Source organism: Dendrobates tinctorius, unplaced genomic scaffold, assembly GCF_039654945.1.
Source record: "Dendrobates tinctorius isolate UK_male_01 unplaced genomic scaffold, ASM3965494v1 ptg000149l, whole genome shotgun sequence".
Lineage (NCBI taxonomy): Eukaryota > Metazoa > Chordata > Amphibia > Anura > Dendrobatidae > Dendrobates > Dendrobates tinctorius.
Genome location: NW_027361816.1, coordinates 34,302 through 49,240, shown reverse-complemented (window position 1 = coordinate 49,240; position 14,939 = coordinate 34,302). Strand labels below are relative to the sequence as shown.

General features: G+C 44.4%; 1 protein-coding gene across 5 annotated transcripts in view; it reads left to right on the top strand.

The window, feature by feature from the left end:
• Positions 1 to 14,939, top strand: part of LOC141049792 (cytosolic purine 5'-nucleotidase) — a 222,264-nt gene that overhangs the window by 182,672 nt on the left and 24,653 nt on the right. For all 5 annotated transcript variants that reach the window (XR_012220443.1, XM_073546558.1, XM_073546557.1 and 2 more), the window contains 3 exons: positions 10,624 to 10,665; positions 11,409 to 11,516; positions 12,450 to 12,516. Coding sequence is in view for 4 of the 5 variants with exons in the window: in XM_073546558.1 (XP_073402659.1) it covers positions 10,624 to 10,665; positions 11,409 to 11,516; positions 12,450 to 12,516 (217 nt within the window). In the remaining variant the exon portion in view is untranslated. The remainder of the gene's footprint in view (positions 1 to 10,623; positions 10,666 to 11,408; positions 11,517 to 12,449; positions 12,517 to 14,939) is intronic.

Genomic DNA, 14,939 nt, shown 5'->3' with positions numbered 1-14,939 from the left:
GAGCTACAATGGGCCTACAGGAAGAAAAGGCGGCTAAAACCCTAGAGGATGTTATGTTTGGGGGGCTTCAGGAGAGGAAAAAACGGACCTTTCCGGTAAACGAGAAGATCCAGGCACTTATTGAGAAAGAGTGGAAAAAGCCCGAGAAATCGGGGGCCCTTCCATCCACTTCCAAAAGACGATATCTCTTCGAGCATAAGGATGCAGAGATATGGGACAAAATCCCCAAAATAGATGCAGCGGTGTCCAGATCCTCCAAAAGGTCGGCCCTGCCCCTGGAAGACGCAGGGGTTCTTAGAGACCCACTAGACAAAAAGGCGGACTCATATTTAAGGCACGCATGGGAAGCGACAGCAGGAGGACTAAAGCCGGCAATAGCGGGTACTTGTACGGCACGCTCCCTCATGATCTGGCTCCAGCAGTTAGAAGAAAAGCTGGCTTCAAGGGTCCCAAGAGAGAAAATCTTATCAGAGATGTATCTCTTGCACGGGGCAGCAGCTTTTTTGGCCGATACCTCGGCGGACTCTATGCGGATGACAGCCAGGGCAGCGTCACTATCAAATGCTGCTAGACGCACGTTATGGCTTAAGGGCTGTCCGGGTGACCTTCAGTCCAAGGCCAAATTATGTTCTCTCCCCTGCGACGGTCGATTCTTGTTCGGCAAGAACTTGGACGATATACTGGAGAAAGCAGGCGATAAGAAAAAAGGCTTCCCCAGATTTCCTATGGATCAGAGGAGACAGCTCTTTCGGAGGGGAAGATTCAATAGGGGGCGCCCTCCCGCTGACAGGAGAAGATGGGAGGATAAAAGAAAAAAAGAATCGGGATTTATGTTTGGTGGAGGCACCTCCACCTCAAGAAAGTCGCCACAGTGACGCCAGTGTTCCAGTAGGGGGGAGATTGGCGCTCTTTTTACAAACCTGGGAGAAGATCTCCTCCAACTCCTGGATCCTAACCATCCTAACAGAAGGCCTGAAAATTCCCTTCATCCGTCAGCCAAAATCCGTAGTCGTCATCACACCCATCAGGAAGGTAACCGAAGAGCAGGTGGCCTTAGAAACAGAGATCCTGAGCCTGATAGACAAGCGGGTACTCTCCGAGGTACCACGCCTACAGGAAGGGAAGGGGTTTTATTCACCCCTTTTTCTGATAAAAAAACCCGATCAAACCTTCAGGACAATCATAAATCTCAAACGGCTCAATCTATGGATAAGGAACTCGACCTTCAAGATGGAATCAGTAACTACGGCGGTGAAGCTGCTACACCAAGATTGCTTCATGGCCGTGGTCGATTTAAAGGATGCGTATTATCACATCCCTATCCACCCAGATTTCCAGAAATACTTGAGGGTAGCACTTTATATTCAAGGCACGCTAAGGCACTTTCAGTTCAGGGCTCTTCCGTTTGGCATATCTATAGCCCCGAGAGTTTTCACCAAAGTCATAGCGGAAGTGACTGCCTTTCTCCGGATTCACGACACGGTCATAATACCATACCTGGACGATTTTCTCATAGTAGGCAGCTCAGAGGACCACTGTACAGAGCAGTTGACCTGGGTGATCAGCACCTTGCAGGAATTAGGGTGGATAGTCAATTTCAAAAAATCAAAATTGCAACCCCTAAAACAACAGACCTTCCTAGGATTCGTACTAGACTCAGAAAAGCAACAGTGTCTGCTCCCAGAGTCCAAAATAGAAAAGGTGCAGAATCTGACCTTCCCGGGCCAAAACCAACCACGTATGACCTTAAGAAGAGCAATGTCCCTGCTAGGTACCCTAACATCCTGTATTCCGGCGGTCAGGTGGGCTCAGTTTCACACCCGGCAACTCCAGTGGGAGATACTAACAGCACAAAGATCGCTAAGAGGGCGTTTAGAAGGAAAGCTGGAGCTTTCCTTAAAAACCAGAGACTCTCTCAATTGGTGGCTGGACAAGAAAAATCTGACCTTGGGAATACCGTGGGACAGACCAGCGTCAGATATAATCTTAACAGATGCAAGCTCCTCGGGGTGGGGGGCACACCTAAGGGGCATCATAGGTCAGGGTTCCTGGACGCGTCAAGAAAGGGAAGCATCCTCCAATCTGAGAGCACTGTGGGCAGTGAGCAAGGCCCTAAGTCACTTCATTCCGCTACTCCAGGGTCGAAACGTACGCATCATGTCAGACAACAAGGTAGTAGTGGCATACATCAACCACCAAGGAGGGACAAGATCACACTCCTTAATGGAAGCAGCGACAGACATTCTGAGCAGAGCAGAAGAACACCTACACTCCTTGACGGCCCTACATATAAAAGGGGCAGAAAACAGAGGCAGACTTCTTGAGTCGCAATACCCTGAAGCAGGGGGAATGGGCGCTAAACCGGTCCATTTTTCAGAAAATAACTCAGCTTTGGGGGAAACCGGTGATAGACCTCTTTGCCAACAAACACAACAGGCAAACAAAAAGGTTCTGCTCTCTAAACCCAAGAGAAAATCCATGGGCAGTGGATTCGTTGCACATCCAGTGGAACTTCAGACTAGCTTATGCGTTCCCCCCCAGTGGCTCTGATCCCAACAGTTGTCAGGAAAATCAGAAACGATCAGGCCAGGGTGATTCTAATAGCTCCATTTTGGCCAAAAAGGCCCTGGTTTGCGCTACTACGAAGGATGTCCCTCTCCGATCCATGGATTCTACCAGAAATCCCGGACCTACTAGCTCAAGGTCCAATATTCCACGCTCAGGTCAAAGGATTCCATCTGACGGCGTGGAATTTGAAAGGTCGCTTTTAACGGATAGAGGGTTCTCCCCCGGGTTGGTGGCCACCCTGCTAAAGAGTAGGAAACCAGTGACGACTAACATCTACGGCAGAACATGGAATAAGTTCCTGCAGTTCTTAGGTAGGCCGTTAAGGAAAGATCCCCCGATTAATGCCATCCTGGAGTTCTTACAATCGGGGTTGCAGATGGGGTTAGCAGTGAACACACTTAAAGTTCAGGTGTCTGCACTAGAGGCGCTCTACAACTGCAAATTGGCCTCAAATAGATGGGTAGCCAGACTTATTAAATCCTGCCATAGAGCTAGGCCTATCCCAATACTCCGGATAGCCCCCTGGGATTTAAACCTAGTGCTAGAGGCCCTTACAAAAGATCCGTATGAGTCATTACATCAGCTACCCCTAAATTTTCTGACCCTAAAAACAATCCTGTTAGTGGCCCTCACGTCAGCCCGCAGGATAAGCGATTTACAGGCTCTCTCAGTAAATCCACCTTATACGCAAGTCTTTCAGGATAGGGTAGTGTTAAGAACAGACCCCGCTTATTTGCCCAAAGTAGCATCAGATTTCCATCGGGGTCAGGAAATTGTCCTTCCATCTTTCTGCGAGAACCCAAAAAATCTGGGGGAGGAAAAGTTCCATAATCTAGATGTTAAGAGAGCTCTTGTAGAATACATATCTATGACTAGCCAGTGGAGGAGGTCCCAGTCCCTATTCGTAGCTTTTCAGGGTGCCAGGAAAGGCTATGGGGTTTCAAAAGGGACTATTGCTAAATGGATTCGGGAGGCCATTAGTGTAGCCTACACAGCTAGTGGTATCCCGATTCCTGACGGCATCAAGGCTCATTCCACCAGAGCCGTGGCGACCTCCTTGGCCGAATAAACAGAGGTATCGATCGAACAGATTTGTAAGGCCGCTACCTGGGCCTCACCTTCAACCTTCTTTAAGCACTATAGGTTGAATCTATCCTCCTCTGCTGACTTAACCTTTGGTAGAAGGGTGCTGCAAGCGGTGGTCCCTCCCTAAGGTGTTTCGAATCTCCAAAAATCTCTCAGGTGGTGCTGTCATGGGTGAAGGGAAAACCACCATGGTTACTTACCGATAGCCGGTTTTTCCGGAACCCATGACAGCACCCGTATATTCCCCCCCTTTTCACCATATGGGTGTGCACAATTAGTAGGGTGTTTTTTGAGTGTTGTGGTGTTGGATTAAACATGTAACTAACCGGGAAGTCCTCTCAATGCCCTGTAACCCAACTGGAGCGGGGGAGAGGTGCCGCCCCTTATGTCTCGGTAGGTTCCTGTCCTGGCGGGGCGGATCCCTCTCTCAGGTGGTGCTGTCATGGGTTCCGGAAAAACCGGCTACCGGTAAGTAACCATGGTGGTTTTCTCATTATGTACACTCTGCACCCCATCTTGACTGAAAAATAACAGAAATATAGAATTTTTTGCAAATTTATTAAAAAAAAAAAGAAAAACTGAAATATCACATGGTCATAAGTATTCAAACCCTTTGCTCAGTATTGAGTAGAGGAGCCCTTTTGCGCTATGTGACATAATTAAGCACCCTGTGTCACCGAGCAATTGCAATTATGGAATTTTATAAGAATGCCCCCCCCCAATCCTATCCACCTCCATTCCTCCAATTATTAACAGGTTTAAGAATAGGCTTTCTAAAGGGAACCTGTCACCTCATTCTTCACATATAAGCTGCGTACAGCCATGAATCTTCTTGGGAATGATGCAACCAGTTTTTCACGCCTGGATTTGGGGATCCTCTTCCATTCTTCCTTGCAGATCCTCTCCAGTTCTGTCAGGTTGGATGGTGAACGTTGGTGGATAGCCATTTTCAGGTCTCTCCAGAGATGCTCAATTGGTTTTAGGTCAGGGCTCTGGCTGGGCCAGTCAAGAATGGTCACAGAGTTCTTCTGAAGCCACCCCTTTGTTATTTTAGCTGTGTGCTTAGGGTCATTGTCTTGTTCGAAGGTGAACCTTCGGCCAAGTCTGAGGTCCAGAGCACTCTGGAAGAGGTTTTCATCCAGGATATCTCTGTACTTGGCCGCATTCATGTTTCCTTTAATGGCTACCAGTCGTCCTGTCCCAGCAGCTGAAAAACGCCCCCATAGCATGATGCTGCCACCACCATGTTTCACTGTTGGGATTGTATTGGGCAGGTGATGAGCCGTGCTTGGTTTTCTCCACACATACTGCATAGAATTATTACCAAAATGTTCTATCTTCATCTCATCAGACCAGAGAGTCTTATTTCCCACAGTCTGGGAGTCCTTCATGTGTGTGTGTGTGTTTTTTTTTTTTTTTTAGCAGACTCTACGCGGACTTTCATATGTCTTGCACTGAGAAGAGGTTTCTGTTGGACCAATCTGCCATAAGGGCCCGACTGTTGGGGGGGCTGCAATGATAGTTGACATTGTGGAACTTTCTCCCATCTCCCTACTGCATCTGTGGAGCTCAGCCACAGTGATCTTGGGGTTCTTCTTTACCTCTCTCACCAAGGCTCTTCTCCCACGATTGCTCAGTTTGGCTGGACGGCCAGGTCTAGGAAGACTTCTGGTGGTCTCAAACTTCTTCGATTTAAGGATTATGGAGGCCACTGTGCTCTTAGGAACCTTGAATATTGCAGAAATTATTGGCCAGATGTATGCCTTGCCACAATTCTGTCTCTGAGCTCCTTGGCCAGTTCCTTTGACCTCATGATTCTCATTTGGTCTGACATGCACTGTGAGCTGTGAGGTCTTATATAGACAGGTGTGCGCCTTTACTAATCAAGTCCTTTAATTAAACAGCTGGACTCCAGTGAAGGAGTAGAACCATCTCAAGGAGGATCACAAGGAAATGGACAGCATGTGACTTAAGTATGAGTGTCTGAGCAAAGGGTCTGAATATTTATGACTGTGATATTTCAGTTTTTCTTTTTTAATAACTTTGCAAAAATTTCTACATTTCTGTTTATTCAGTCAAGATGGGATGAATTTACCAAATGGCTGCAATGAAACAAAGCATGAAAAATGTAAAGGGGTCTAAATACTTTCCCGCTGTATATGATAGCAAGGCTCCTGCTATGGATTAGAATCTGCTTTGCAAGTGTCCCCTGTTTCTACTTTTTACCTCTTGTGTCTCATTTTCCCTTCATGTTTTTTAATGTTCTCTGTCTGTATTTAATAAATAAAAATTAACCCCTTACCTACAATTGACGTAATATTCCGTCCATGTGACCATGGACCTAATTACCATGGACGGAATATTACGTCATCGCGATCAGCGGCGCCCACGTGGTGAGCGCCGCTGATCGCGGCCGAGTGTCAGCTAATTATCATAGCTGACACCCGGCACAATGTGTCAGGGGCGGTCACGGACCGCCCCCGACACGTTAACCCCTTGCACACCGCGATCAAACGCGATCGCGGTGTACCGGGGGTTAAAGGGAAGCAATCGGCAGGGAGGGGGCTCCCTCCGTGCTTCCCTGAGCCCCCCACGGCAGCGCAATGTGCAGCGCTGCTGCGGGGGGCTCTTTCCCTACAGGCCCCCGGATCCAAGATGGCGACGGGGGCCTTCGGGGGCCTGAGGAAGCTGGCTTCCTCAGTGCCTGCAAAGCGCAGGCATGAGGAAGTCTGCAGCAGTGCCTGTGACAGATCGCTGATCTGTCACAGTGATCTGTGATGTGACAGATCAGCGATCTGTCACAGGACAGCGATGTCCCACCTGGGACAAGGTAATAAAGTAAAAAAAAAAAAAAAAAAAAAAAGTGTTAAAAATAATTTTAAAAAAATCGCTAAATAAATCAGTAAAAAAAAAAAAAAATATTCCCCAATAAATCCATTTTTTCAAAATAAAAAAAACCAAAAACAATAAAAGTACACATATTTGGTATCGCCGCGTCCGTAATGACCTGCCCTATAAAACTGTCCCATTAGTTAACCCCTTTAGCGAACCCCTTAAAAAATAAAAATAAAAAACGAAGCAAAAAATAATGATTTATTATCATACCACCGAACAAAAAGTGCAATAACGTGCGATCAAAAAGACGCATATAAATATGCATGGTACCGCTGAAAACGTCATCTTGTCCCGCAAAAAACGATCCACCATACAGCATCATCCGCAAAAAAATAAAAAAGTTATAGCTCGCAGAATAAAGCGATACAAAAATAATTATTTTTTATATAAAATAGTTTTCATTGCAAAAAACCGACAAAACATAAAAAAATGACATAAATGAGGCATCGCTGTAATCGTACTGACCCGAAGAATAAAACTGCTTTATCAATTTTACCGCACGCGGAACGGTGTAAACGCACCCCCCCAAAAGAAATTCATGAAACGCTGGTTTTTGTTCATTCTGCGTCCCAAAAATCGGAATAAAAAGCGATCAAAAAATGTCACGTGCCCGAAAATGGTACCAATAAAAACGTCAACTCGTCCCGCAAAAAATAAGACCTCACATGACTCGGTGGGTCAAAATACGGAAAAATTATAGCTCACAATATGTGGTGATGCAAAAACTATTTTTACAATAAAAAGCGTCTTTTAGCGTGCGACAGCCGCCAAACATAAAAACCGCCATAAATCGTAAATCAAACCCCCCGTTATCACCCCCTTAGTTAGGGAAAAATAATAAAACTAAAAGAAAATGTATTTATTTCCATTTTCCCGCTAGGGTTAGGGTTAGGGCTAGGGTTAGGGCTAGGGTTAGGGCTAGGGCTCAGATTAGGGTTAGGGGTGTGTTGAGGTTCGGGTTGGAGTTATAATTGGGGGTTTCCACTGTTTGGGCACATCAGGTGCTCTCCAAAGGCAACATGGCGTCTGATCTCAATTCCAGCCAATTCTGCGTTGAAAAAGTCAAATGGTGCTCCTTCCCTTCCAAGCTCTGCCATGTGCCCAAACAGTGTTTTACCCCCACATGTAGGGTATCAGCCTACTCAGGACAAATTACAAAACAACTTTTGGGGTCCAATTTCTTCTGTTACCCTTAGGAAAATAAAAAATTGGGGGCAAAAATATAATTTTGCGGAAAAAAATGTTTTTTTTATTTTCACGCCCAGGCGTTATAAACTTCTGTGAAGCACTTGGGGGTTCAAAGTGCTCTCCACACATCTAGATAAGCTCGGTGGGGGGTCTAGTTTCCAAAATGGGGTCACTTGTGGGGAGTTTCAATAGTTTAGGTACATTAGGGGCTCTCCAAACGCATATGACACCCGCATACCAATCCATCAAAGTCTGCATTCCAAAACGTCACTACTTCCCTTCCGAGCCCCGACGTGTGCCCATACAGTAGTTTTCTCCCACATATGAGGTATCAGCGTACTCAGGACAAATTGGACAACAACTTTTGGGGTCCAATTTCTCCTGTTACCCTTGGGAAAATAAAAAAAATGGGGACTAAAAGATGATGTTTGTTGAAAAAAATACGATATTTTTATTTTCACGCCCGGTCGTTATAAACTTCTGTGAAGCACTGGGGGGTTCAAAGTGCTCACCACACATCTAGATAAGTTCATTAGGGGGTCTAGTTTCCAAAATGGGGTCACTTGTGGGGGGTTTCCACTATTTAGGTACATCAGGGGCTCTCCAAACGCAACATGACACCCGCAGACCATTCCATCAAAGTCTGCATTCCAAAACGTCACTACTTCCCTTCCGAGCCCCGACGTGTGCCCATACAGTAGTTTTCTCCCACATATGAGGTAACAGCGTACTCAGGACAAATTGGACAACAACTTTTGGGGTCCAATTTCTCCTGTTACCCTTGGGAAAATAAAAAAATGGGGACTAAAAGATCATGTTTGTGGAAAAAATACGATTTTTTTATTTTCACGCCCGGACGTTATAAACTTCAGTGAAGCACTGGGGGGTTCAAAGTGCTCACCACACATCTAGATAAGTTCCTTGGGGGGTCTAGTTTCCAAAATGGTGTCATATGTGGGGGGTTTCTACTGTTTTGGTACATCAGGGGCTTTCCTAACGCGACATGGTGTCCGATCTCAATTCCAGCCAAAAACGTCAAATGGCGCTGCTTCCCTTCCGAGCTCTGCCATACGCCCAAATAGTGGTTTACCCCCACATGTGGGGTATCAGCGTACTCAGGATAAATTGCACAATATCTTTTAGGGTCCTGTTACTTTTGGAAAAATAAGAATTGAGGGTGAAAAGATCATTTTTGTGGAAAAAATATGATTTTTTAATTGTACTGCTGTACGTTATAAACTTCTGTGAAGCCCTTGGGGGTTCAAAGTTCTCACCACACATCTAGATAAGTTCCTTGGGGGGTCTAGATTCCAAAATGGTGTCATTTGTGGGGGGTTTCCACTGTTTTGGTACATCAGGGGTTTTCCAATCGCGACATGGTGTCCGATCTCAATTCTAGCCAAAAACGTCAAATGGCGCTGCTTCCCTTCCGAGCTCTGCTATGCGCCCAAATAGTCATTTACACCCACATATGGGGTATCAGCGTACTCAGGACAAATTGCACAATAACTTTTAGGGTCCTGTTACCCTTGGAAAAATAAAAATTGGGGGTGAAAAGATCATTTTTGTGGAAAAAATATGATTTTTTAATTGTACCGCTGTACGTTATAAACTTCTGTGAAGCCCTTGTGGGTTCAAAGTTCTCACCACATATCTAGATAAGTTCCTTGGGGGGTCTAGTTTCCAAAATGGGGTCACTTGGGGGGGTTTCCACTGTTTAGGTACATCAGGGGCTCGCCAAACGTGACATGGCGTCCGATCTGAATTCCAGCCAATTTTGCATTGAAAAAGTCAAACGGCGCTCCTTCCATTCTGAGCTCTGCCATGCGCCGAAACAGTGGTTCCCCCCCACATATCAGGTATCAGCGTACTCAGGACAAATTGCACAATAAGTCTTGCAGTCCAATTTCTCCTGTTACCCTTGGTAAAATAAAGAAAATTGAACCTGAAGTATTTTTTTTGTGGAAAAAAGTTAAATGTTCATTTTTTTTTTTAATATTCAAAAAATTCCTGTGACGCACCTAAAGGGTTAATAAACTTCTTGAATGTGGTTTTAAGCACCTTAAGGGGTGCAGTTTTTAGAATGGTGTCACTTTTGGGTATTTTCTATCATATAGACCCCTCAAAGTGGCTTCAAATGTGAAGTGGTCCCTAAAAATAAAATGGTGTTGCAAAAATGAGAAATCGCTGGTCAATTTTTAACCCTTATAACTTCCTAACAAAAAAAAATTTTGGTTCCAAAACTGTGCTGATGTAAAGTAAACATGTGGGAAATGTTATGTATTAAGTTTTTTGTGTGCCGTATCGCTGTGATTTAAGGGCATAAAAATTCAAAGTTGGAAAATTGCGAAATTTTCAAAATTTTCGCCAAATTTCCGTTTTTTTCACAAATAAACGCAAGTTATTTGAATGCAATTTTACCACTAACATGAAGTACAATATGTCACGAGAAAACAATGTCAGAATCACCGGGATCCATAGAAGCGTTCCAGAGTTATGACCTCATAAAGGTACAGTGGTCAGAATTGTAAAAATTGGCCCGGTAGTTAACGTGCAAACCACCCTTGGTAGTGAAGGGGTTAATTATGATTGTAATGGGTTTTTCTATTGGTGTTATTTCTTATCTATGCGTTTAAGCCTCATTGCATGGATTGTAAATTTAGGTGTTTACAACATAGCTGGTGGCCAAATAAAACACCTAAAAACCTCACCTTTGTCAGGCAATCACATAAATTGTTACTGGATCCTGACAAAACGTTTTACCAAAAAACTCCTTGGTCATGGTGAGCTCAAATCAAATGCAAAAAGGGGTTGATGTAAACCTTTCATTGCAGGAGCCTCCTATGATATTAATCTATATAGTAATATTACCCTTTTTTTCCCTAGAAAATTATGACCTATTTGTTTGACTTCCAACATGGACCAAAGGTAAGTGATCGCCGTGCAGTCCCAGTTTACTCTCTAGATCTGCGCCTGATACACCCGATGTGTTGTACATTATGAGCCTTTGTTTGACTTTTTATGTGAATAGCGGGCAGCTCGGAGTATCCAGGCCATAGATCTGATCTAGTCCAGTACGATCTGTTCAATTCATACGTAGTTAGCGCCCCCTAGAGACTGCAAAGACAATAGTTTTAACTATTCGTGGGAAGGATGGCCATTCATACGATTTTTTTTTTCTTTCCTTATAAATAATTAAGCTACTCAACATTTTATAGCTAAATTAATAATTGTTTTTTCTACAATAAACAGTTGTACCCCCAACTTTGACACTTTTTTATTACATAACAGCGGCCGTCATCTGTTGCATTCTCCAATAAAACCAATGCAGAGGTGGCTGCCCTCGAGCGTGACCGTTCTCCATTAAAGTCTATGGGAGCCGAGAAAAGAGCCGAGCTGTCAGTTAAGAATAGGATTCACATGGACCATTACAGATCTGGCTTTATTACGGAGGGTTTATAGCATGAAACATTGTGGATAATGGTTCTGTTTCTAGATAGGGCCGTATTTCTGTAATGCAGCCACGACAGATGTAGCGCATAGAAGCTCATGGTTAGGAGTGTATGTCTGCTTTGTGCTGAATGTGGTTTTTCTTACAGGGTAAATGATGATTTTTGCTCCTATTGAAAGTAACTAATAGTAATTTATGTCTTTGTCTTCCTCTTACGCAGCCTGGGAGCCAACATCGGCTTTGGCAGTCATACTTTGACTTAATTTTAGTAGATGCAAGAAAGCCTTTATTTTTTGGGGAAGGAACCGTGCTGAGACAAGTAGATACGGTAAGTGCTTCTCATGTCGTGTTTCCTATTACTTACACCAGATATGTTTCTCTGTAAATCAACACTCACATTTGAGTATCTGCCACCCAAAAGAGGAGTAGAGAGCCTAGTAACTTGTAATGTATCATCGGTAGCTCTTACGAGGGTTGGAAAAGGTTTCCCAGAAAAATAGTGGCTATCAAGAAGTCCACCGGTGCGCTGGATAATCCCACCACTAAGGGTACATTCCCACAGAGCATACGCACCATGGATTTTCTACAGTGCATTTGTTTGCATAAAATCCTGAGTTTTCTTGGTATCCCACCCACCGGCTGCATAAGGATTTCTCCTGTTGTCAATGGAAAATGTACCGTAAATTATGCCGCAAATTCACAGCATTATGGCACTTAAATTGCATCAGTATTTCCACTCTGTAGGTCCACAGAGCCCACTGCATATTAGGTGGATTTGATGCCCATCACTTAATACTATTAAAATCATTGCTATATTAGGTTTTCACACATAATGAATTTGTAAATTGTATATGACCTGCACACATGACATTAACGCCAAAATCTAGGATGTAATGGTGGACGTGCACATGATTTATTTAGACTTGCCATCAGGCCCCCAGCCCGACCCTGCAACATTGCTAGATTTTTGGTAATTTGATGTAGCAAAAAAACAAACTAATGTGGCGCACTGAGCTGCCAACATACGGTGCTGCGATAATTGTGCCGCACAGTCGCGGCCTGCTACGCTTTCAGGGTAGCACAATTTTCCTATTTGTGGCACTTGCCACATCTATGTCTGTGTTTTGTGACGATGTTGGACTTTTTGAAACCATCATCCTTGCACATCAGATAATGGCCCCATTATACTCTGCCTCCATTCTGTGGATCATGTCTGAGTAAAAGTGGTGCTAAGATGTTCAAATTTGCTTTTCATCCGTAGAACACTGGCAAGCTGAAGATTGGCACCTACACAGGACCATTACAGCATGGCATTGTCTATTCTGGAGGTATGATCCACATCATAATCTTTATTTATATAGCACCAACATATTCCGTAGCACTTTACATTTCAACACTTCATACACAACAGTCATAACAAAGTTACCGATAATACAATAATTAATGGAAAGATAATGATGACTCTGCCTGTAAGAGCTTGCAATCTACAATGAGGTGGGGGTGTCAAAGTACAGGTGCTTATTTACAGTTATGGTCCAGCCATCTTGAGGAATAGGGGGTAGATAAAGGCTGCATGTGCTGGTCACCAGCCAATATTTGTGATGCTTTTGGGAGCAATGGAGTTTGATGGAGGGTTATGATCAGAGTAGAGAATGGCTATATATACAAGGGCTTTGATTAGGGAACGTGATAGGCTGCCCTAAACAGATGTATTTTAGGGAGCACCTAAAACTGTGTAAGTTATGTTTAGTCCTAATTTCTTGGGGTAGAGCATTACAGAGGATTGGTGCAACTCGGGAGAAGTGTTGGAGCCGGGAGTGGGAGGTACGGATTAGTGCAGATGTTAGTCGAAAGTCGCGGAGCGGGTAGACTGATAAGCAGAAATGAGGGAGGAGATGTAGGGGGGTGCCGCACTATGAGGAGTTTTTTGGTGAGGACAAGCCGTTTAAATTACATCCTATGTCCTAAACATCCTATAATGTATGGGCAGCCAGTGCAATGACTGGCACAGAGCATAGACGTCCGAGTACCGATTAGCGAGATAAATGTCCCTGGCGTCTGCATTAAGGATGGACGGGGGAGGGGAAAGTTGAGTGAGGGAGAGGCCAATTAATAGAGCGTTACAGTAGTCCAGGTGGGAGTGGAACAGGGCGACAGTGAGGGTTTTTGTTGTCTCCATGGTGAGAAAAGGGCGGATTCTAGAGATGTACTTTAGGTGCAAGCAACAAGTGCGGGCAAAATGTTGTATATGGGATGTGAAGGAAAGATGGGTGTCAAACATAACACCCAGACAGCGCGCCTGCTGCCTAGGTGTCATTGTGGTGCAACACACGGAGAAGGAGATGCCAGATTTAGGGAGGTTAGTAGATGGCGGAAGCAGAAGAAGTTCAGTTTTGGAAAAGTTGTGTTTCAGATAGAGAGCGGACATGATGTTGGAGACTGCAGACAGACAGTCACTGGTGTTCTGTAGTACAGCGGGGGTATGATATATATAGTTGTGTGTCATCAGCATAAAGATGGTACTGGAAGCCAAATCTGCTGATGGTCTGTCCAATTTGGGCCGTGTAGAGAAACAAGAGAAGAGGGCCAAGGACTGAGCCCTGAGTTACCTCAATGGTGAGAGGAAGAGGAGACTAAGTGGAGCCAGCGAACGATACACTGAAGGAGTGGTCAGAAAGATAGGAAGAGAACCAGGAGCGAGCAGTGTCCTTAATGCCTAGAGAGAGTAGGAGATGGTGGTCAACAGTGTCGAAAGCTGCAGAGAGGTCGAGAAGAATGAGCAATGTGGTCACTGTTACGTTTTGCTGTCAGAAGGTCATTAGTCATTTTGATGAGTGCAGTTTCTGTAGAATGTAGGGTGTGGAAGCCGGACTGTGAAGGGTCTAGGAGAGAGTGAGTGGAGAGGTAACGGGTAAGGCGGGAGTTTAGAGGTGAAGGGGAGACTGGTCTGTATTTAGTTGTGCAGGATGGGTCGAGAAAAGGTTTTTTTTTAATAATGGAGTAATTATAGAGTGTTTGAAGGAAGAGCAGAGGGAGCGATGGAAGAGAGATTGAAGATCTAGGCAGGAAGGCCCCATTGTCTTCCTGCCTAGATCAGCAGCATATAAATACTTGCACAGGAAGCTATAACAATACTTGATGCCTATTCCAAAATGTTGTATTAAAAAAGCAGTTTCCATGTTGTATCTCTCAAGTGTCCCTTCTCTTGTTGTTCTGGGGGATCCACCTTTTAGAACCCTTACTGATTTTAGCAATAATGATGCCTCATTACTGTGGCCCCTGCCCATCAGATGTTGTGGGGGAAAGTCTTTTGATAGAGCTTCATGCCAGTGAAGAATTGGTGTTACATCCTCCTAATTCTCACTGTTCAGTAGGGGTCCAACCTCTAGGACTCCAATGGGTACCAAGGAATCGCTTTTATGCATATGACATCATTTTTTTGTTTGGGTATGTTGCTGAGTTTTTTGCTGTGTTTTTAATGCTAATTTTCAGCTGCTTTTTACAGCACCAGCAAAACCTATGAGATTTCAGAAATCTCATGCACACACTGTTTTTTTTTTTTTGTCATCAGGATTTTGTGCTTTGCTGCTTTTTTTGGACATAGAGCATGTCACGTCTTTCAGCGTTTTTGCAGCGTTTTTCACCCATTGGCTTGACTGAAAAAATGCAGCAAAAACACAGGTATCATTTGCAGCGTTTTTTCTGCAGACAAGTCATGGACAAAGAGACACACAAAACGCACCAAAAATGC